General features: G+C 35.0%; 1 protein-coding gene across 1 annotated transcript in view; it reads left to right on the plus strand.

Annotated features, from left to right (window-relative positions):
* The window catches only part of FGD6 (FYVE, RhoGEF and PH domain containing 6), a 50,781-nt gene that overhangs the window by 19,084 nt on the left and 24,259 nt on the right, over window positions 1-7,438 (plus strand). Inside the window, exons 4-6 of the mRNA XM_015812747.1 lie at window positions 22-89; window positions 187-217; window positions 6,144-6,295. Of these exons, the coding sequence (XP_015668233.1) occupies window positions 22-89; window positions 187-217; window positions 6,144-6,295 (251 nt within the window). The remainder of the gene's footprint in view (window positions 1-21; window positions 90-186; window positions 218-6,143; window positions 6,296-7,438) is intronic.

A 7,438-nucleotide genomic window follows, 5' to 3' on the forward strand; every position in this document is an offset into this window, starting at 1 on the left:
AATATTTGCTTTTATTTTTAGTTTAGGGCAGCTGGAAAGAAAACAAAGGTTTATCATATCGCTAAGGAAATCATGAGCTCAGAGAAAGTGTAAGTTATCTGAGTGGTACTTAATTAAATCTACTTTGCTTTTAACCTTTCCCTTTCCTTTTCTCCTGAGATGTTTTTGTTCTTCTTTTGTCAATAGGTTTGTAGATGTTCTAAAGCTTCTGCACATTGTAAGTATTTAATTTTACTTTTATAAACATATGTTTAGTTTATAAACATCTTAGCTTAATCATCTCTGTAAAGTCTTTAGATTCAGAGCTAACAGTGCTAAAAATGAGCACATGATAGAAAAGAATTTATATACATTCCCAGAAAGGTGAAAATGTAGTAGAACCAGAGGTTTGTTTTTGACATCTCAACATTCTTCATGTGTGTGTACAAAGGTGAACCATCACAAAATAGGGAAATATAATGTAACTATACTGTATAATGTTATTATATTAATTTAATCTAATCATAGTTGTGATCCATAAGCCATGAAGTCATATAAAATGTGGGATTATATGGAAGATTAGTTTATGATAATTTATGCAATTAAATGAGAGCAGAATACAATGTTTTATAAGGTGCATTAGGAGCACATGTTGCATATTATTATTTGACAGTGGAAAATAGTAAAATGATATCTTGTTATTTATTTCATTCTTAGAATGTTTAGGCTTTATTTGCATGTGTTTAAAACCCCAGTCAATCTAGTGATGGAGAAATCTTCAATAAGACTTGAATAATCTGGTTGTATTATTTTAACTAAGTTTTTAAGTAATTCCCCCTCCCCCGAGCTTATTTGAGTATTACCAAAAGTATGTGAGCTTGACTTGCTAGGCACCTACATTTAAAGTTGACTGTTGAGATTTTCTTTTCCTTTGGCAATCAAAGTTCAGAGGCCAAGGCTGCTTGATAGTTCAGAATTTCTTAATTTTGTAGCCTGTCACCTGTGAAATCCAACAAATCTCGACAAAATTTAAAGCAAAGATTTTAACCTATATTTATATTTTGAACAGTAAAGCTAAAAGCGTGAAGTTGGATGCATATTTAAAGAGCTTAATCTAACTTTTTGTTTGTGCAGGAAATTAAACTTTATTGTATGATCGCTATTAAAACTGATGGATGAGGAACTTAGAGCTTTACAGAACATACTATTAAAAATGTACATTCCAAAGTGAGAGCTCTACACAGTTCTTTTTTAAAAAGATGTTTTGAATTTTCAGATAGCATTTTTTAAAAAATCCTTTATCTTTCTTATTGTGCCATCCTATAAATTACTTACTATTCTTCTTTAGATATATAATTTTAGCTGCATTGGAAACTCTGGCAAAATGTTTGATTTCGCAAGCAGCAAGTACAAGTGAAAATTTAGAATTTGGGCAAATAGACACTGGTTAAAAAGGGATTTATTTGGAAACCACTTCATGCTTGTTAATTCCCCTAATGGCTATTATCTAGGCAGCATGGCAAGTATATGGGTGAGGAACATATGATAAATATGTCAGATAAATTCAGTGCTTAATTTATCTACCAAATTTAAAAAGCTGCCCAAATTCTGGATAGCATACAACATACAACAAACCTAGGCAATGGACATGAATGCTCAATGTACATTGTACAATGATATGTACAATGTACATATGCATGTACAATGAATGTACAATGATATCTGCATATAATGTTGAAGTGATAATCTGCATATTAGAAATTAGTGTGATAAGGCAGTGAACCTGAGTGCTTTATAATTTCAAAGAAGAACATTTAAGATTTCCTTTCATGAAAAGTACTCTGATACAAACATCTTGTTTTAATAATCTCATTACTTTTTGGTGTTGTTTTAGTGTTACAGAAATAGTTTACTGAGTGCCACATGAACTAAATTTAGGAGGTCATCAGAGCATTACAAGTCACTTTTGAAATTGTTCCAAACTCAGATTACAACATACAGCAGAATGTGTGTATGCTGATGAACAGCAGAAATACAGCTTCAGTGTATGAATAACTATATTTGAGAGTAGCAATAAATATTCTAATGTTAGCAAAAAAAAAATGACCATCAAAAAGATTCATTTATTTAACACAAAGGGCTGCATATTGCACTATGTAATGAATGAGTTATTGTGTATTTAACAGCTGCATTTTAAAGTTGAGAAGCATTATAATTCAATATTATAGCTTTGCTAAGCATAACAATATAGTAAAATAACTTCTTGCATTTTTTCTATGTCTTTTATTTGTATGAGAATGAATTTGGATTTCATATACTGAAGAATTTATGATTGCTTTTTATCTGTCTTTCTGAAAAGCTATTTTTCTTCTAATCTTGTATAGCACAAGATTATATAGCCATTAATATTTGTGTCAGTGAATCAACAGATTCTGAGATATAATTTTGAGCATTCGGAGTTTTTCCCCTCCTTTTTCTTAACTGGAGCATTTGTGGAAGGAAGTATACATCAGTTTTTTTTTCTTTGAGGGGCTAAGTGGAGAGGAGGAATAATTATTGTGGGATTGGAGCCAAAAAGAGCTACATCTCAGTGTTGTCTTTGATTCATGATCCATGTTCATGAATAGGTGTATTCAAGATTGAAGCATAAGTATATTCAAGAATGGGGTATAATAAATGGACGTGCATACATTCCCAGCATTTTTCCTCTAGCATTCCTGTTAATATTAGGAAATGTTGCTTATGGTATTGAGTTTCATATGGGTTCTATTAGCAATAGCAGTTATTTGGCTTATTTCTTTGTATGTGAAGATCATAAACCCCTAAGGATGCAAGAGGTTAGTTGCCAGTTGGCTCCCATGATATGAAAACACTTTATTTCCATATGGCTCAAGCCATCTGTTTTACCTTGGAATTTAATGTACAAGAGGCATCCCTCCCATTTCAGTTTTAGGTCATGCAATGTTCAAAGAGGTTACAATAAACTAAAAAAAAGTGGAAAAGCCTACTAATATCATTCCTCTGATGCACTGTTTTTTTAAATTGTGCACAAGCCAATGTTTCAAACAGCTGTGCATCTGTTTATATAATTGTTGTACCTTATTTGCATTGGAAAAGCATGCAGTTATGAACACACGGAACACATCTATTCTGATTTGATTATTCTGATTCTCCAATGTATAGATATTGAATTGTTTAGGGGATATGGAAGTCATAATGAGAAGGAAGCAAAAGCAGAAGCAGTGAAATTCCATTTCAAGTTGGCAGATATGGGGCATGTATTTAGATTTGTACTTAGATTGGCACAAGAATCAGAGCTGGTTTGCAGATGGTATGTTTTACTAATTGTGATAGAATACTGTACAAGTGATATATACATTTTAATCTAAATATAGATTAGTGTGTAATTTAGTCAGATATAATCAGGAGAGCATACCATGCAATTTAAACATAGCAGAACTAAACATTTTATAAAACATAGCTCCTATCACATCTACTCTGTATAGTAATGTAGCTATTTTGCTAGGAGATCTGCATAAAAACAATAATAGTAGGATTGATTGATTATGTGCCATCTAGTTAATTTTCAACTTAAAGTGATCATATATGTAAATAGATTTTTTTCTCCATAAAATAGCAACAGTAGTAATTTTATTCATCATGTTTATAAGTAAGAAAAATATCAACACAATATAAAACAACAATATTGTAACACATTACAGTAAATCATAACATTGTGATATAAAATAAAACCCATGACAGATACTATACTAATATAACATCTATATATTCAAATTAATAGCTGCACTTTTAATAATTTAAATGACCTAACTCCAAATGATATTCAAGTAGGAGTCAATTCCAAGTTCCAAGCCAGCTGACAAGAGAATCTCAACTACGATGTGGCAGTTTTATTATCTACGAGAACCAATTGACCCTAGTCCAATAATTAAATCAGAAGCACAGATACAGGAACTACCATCAGGTCTTTCAAATAACTAAACATGTCTATATGCAGGACACAACATGTCATTTTACACTAGATATTTCCCTAATTCACATCTAGTGCAATATTTGGCAGTTAAAAGAACTACAGGTAAAATGTATAGAGTCCAGAATAGTACAAACAGCAGCATTTTAGACAAAAAAAGTGGAGTGAAGCTTTGAATAATGCATATTTATTTATTTATTAAATTTTTATGCTGCCATTTCACTGGCACAGTGACTCTGGATGGCTTACAATATAACAAAAGGTTAAAAATACTAGAAAACAATTAAAATTAGAAAAAATGAATAGAAAAGATTGAATAGAAAAGCTAAAATCAAGATGATGGACGGCCTGGAGGTGGAGTTCTTCTCTAGTCAGCCAATCCCAATGTAGCAAATCTCTGTCAGGGCTCCAGGCCAAACGGAAGAGCTAAGTTATCTGGCTTTTCTGGAAGGCGAGGAGTGTGGGCTGTGTCAACACTGTAAACATTGGAAGTTCCCGCTCTGACAACCAATGAAAATTGCAGCCATTTCCGCTTTGCTTTTAACATGCTTTTTCTTCTATTTAGAAATCAGATGGAAGGGGGGTTGGGATGAATGTTTGAACTCAGCTAGCCATAATAATAACGCTGCTCTGTGGGAATTCAAGGGCGAACTGATAACGGTTTGGCGGGCTGAGGAGCTGGAGAGAAAGCCCACATTTCAGGCTAATTGGAGAATGTGGTTTATGACTGCTTATTGGGGTGGGAATTGCAATTTGTTACTTTGTATCTGGGGGAAGGGAATTTAGTTTTGGGTTCAACTATGTAGCGCCGATACTTTGTTTCCTGAATAAAATGTTCTTTAAGGAAGAATTCTTTCCTTGAAGTTCTTTTGATGGGTTTCGTCTAGCGGAACCATGACAGGGTGGACCTCTGATGGGAGAATATTCCAGAGAGCATGGGGCCACCACAGAAAAAGCTCTTTTCCTGAACTCTGCCAACCAAAGTTCTTTGGCCAATGGGATCTGAAGTAGGTCCTTTCTACTGGAATGAGTGGGGTGGGCTAATCTATCAGAATAAGGCAATTCCTCAGATTTCCTGGACCCATTCCATAAAGAGCTTTAAAGACAATTAACACCTCAAATTGAAGCTGGAAGCAAACTGACAGTCAGTACAGCTCATACTGTGTCACATGTGCCATCCAAGGGGCCTCCGGAACTGTCCACACTTCTGCATTCTGTACCAGTTGTAGCTTCCAAATACTCTTTAAGGGTAGCCCCATGTAGAGCATGTTACAGTAATCCAATCAGGAGATGATAAGGGCATGAGTGACATAACTCTTTGTGGTCCTGTTCTAGTATTCTAGAGTGGGAAAGTGGGGGTCAGTTTTTCTGGTACATGCTCTAAGATAAGAAATTACTGGCTACTGGATTGATCTTTTTTTTAAAAAAAAACAATAGTCTGGTTCTTAAACTGAATGGTCCTTGCACAACTCTAATATGGAGCATCAGGAGTTATGTATGTTACAGCTGCTACTTGTTATATAATTCTTCTGAAACCTACAATCCTGGACAAACCAAGGTATCTCAAAATTTCAGCCTGATTGATAGCAACCTACTTTTATTATACTTTCCTGAGAAAGTTTTGGAAGAAACAATCCACCAGTAGGACAGAACAAATAACCAGTGCTATAATTCATATATTCCTTATCACATTAGTCCTATAAAATTGTGTTCTAATTTTATAAATGAATCAAACAATTCAAGGACATATCCATAGTATATTATAAACCCTCTCACTAACAACTTTTTGGAAAAGGTATTCCAAAGGTGTTCTATAGAAGAAGATATTTTTTCCTGCCAAACTACAATTTCCTGCTTTCTTTGCAGGAAACAATGAGAGTTAAAGTGGTGTAAATAAGATAGGAGTTTACCAAGTCAGAGACATGGTTTATAGATTTAGTCATGTCTTTTCAAAGCAAACTTTCCAAGAGACTGAATCTATATTTTGTTCAGGCTTGTTTAAGCTTGTCTTCCTTTCCAAAGTCTGTTTTACCTTGGATTGCTTATCTGATCCTAGAAATTTGGATAAATGGATAATCTATGTCTTTACAAAAGAAATCATGTAACCTGCATTGTTGTTTGGAGGCTGGTTTCTCAAAGTATGTGTATATGTTTCTCACTTGCCCTGTAATAGGATTTTCGGGATTCAGTGGCACATGCTTCTAGGCAGTTTGGAAAGCCAGTAATTGAAGATAAGATCCTGAATCAGATCTTGTACTATCTACCTCAGCTATATGAGCTTAATCGGGACCTCCTGAGAGAACTAGAAGAACGCCTTTCTCATTGGTAACATTTTCTTTCTCATTCTTTCTGTATCTTTTGCTTGTCATGGAGATTGATAGAATGTCTATCTTGATGAGTACCAGACTTCCAATAACATTTAGGGTAAAGAATAAAGTGATTGTCAAAAGCCTAAATTTAGTTACACAAGCTACTAGGAGCCCTTTCAATTTAGGTAGCTACTTGAAATATATTCTGGAATATGTCGAAAGTAAATCCTCTTTTGTTCTGAGCTAATTACAACAACTGGACTAAATTTTCAAAGAAAACTAACTATGAATACCCAGATCTCAGTGTGGCCTCTTTTGAGATTCCTTGACCTCTGGATGCAGAATATATAAGGACAGAAAGGGGTAGAAAGAGAAAATACCCCCCCACACACACACAGATAGTCCTTGACTTACAATCATTCATTTAATGACCGTACAAAGTTACAACTGCATTGAAAAAAGTACTCACCAATACCATACTCAAACTTACAACCATCACAGCATCTCCAGTCAGGTGACCAAAATTTGGGCACTTGGCAACTGGCATGTGTTTAGAATGGCTGCAGCATCCCGGAATCATTTGATCGCCATTTGCAACCTTCCCTGCCAACTTCTGACAAGCAAAGTTGGTAAGTGGGGGAAGTCAAATTTACTTAATGACTATGTGATTCACTTAACAGTCATAGCAAAAACGTCATAAAATTTGGTGTGGCTCACTTAACAGCTGTCTTTTTTATTATTATTATTATTATTATTTATTGAATTTATATCCCGCCCTTCTCCTTGCGGACTCAGGGCGGCTGACAATCAGTTAAAAAATACACCAATAACAATTACAAAATTAAAATTAGTTAAAAAGAAATATTTAAATGTTGTCTAATTAAAATATGATTTAAAACCCCTCTAAAAATTGCCCTAGGCCAGTCCCGCTTGTTGGAATAGCCATGTCTTGAGGGTGCAGCGGAAGGAAGGGAGATCAGGGATCACCCTGATCTCTGGGGGCAGCTCATTCCAGAGGGTGGGAGCTCCCACAGAGAAGGCCCTCCCCCTTGGGGTCGCCAGCTGGCACTGTCTGGCCGACGGCACCCTGAGGAGACCCACCCTGTGGGAGCGTACTGGCCGATGGGAGGTAATCTGTGGCAGAAGGCGGTCTCGAAGG

This window comes from Protobothrops mucrosquamatus, unplaced genomic scaffold (assembly GCF_001527695.2).
Source record: "Protobothrops mucrosquamatus isolate PMUCROS unplaced genomic scaffold, P.Mucros_1.0 scaffold_65, whole genome shotgun sequence".
In the NCBI taxonomy this organism is placed as follows: Eukaryota; Metazoa; Chordata; class Lepidosauria; order Squamata; family Viperidae; genus Protobothrops; species Protobothrops mucrosquamatus.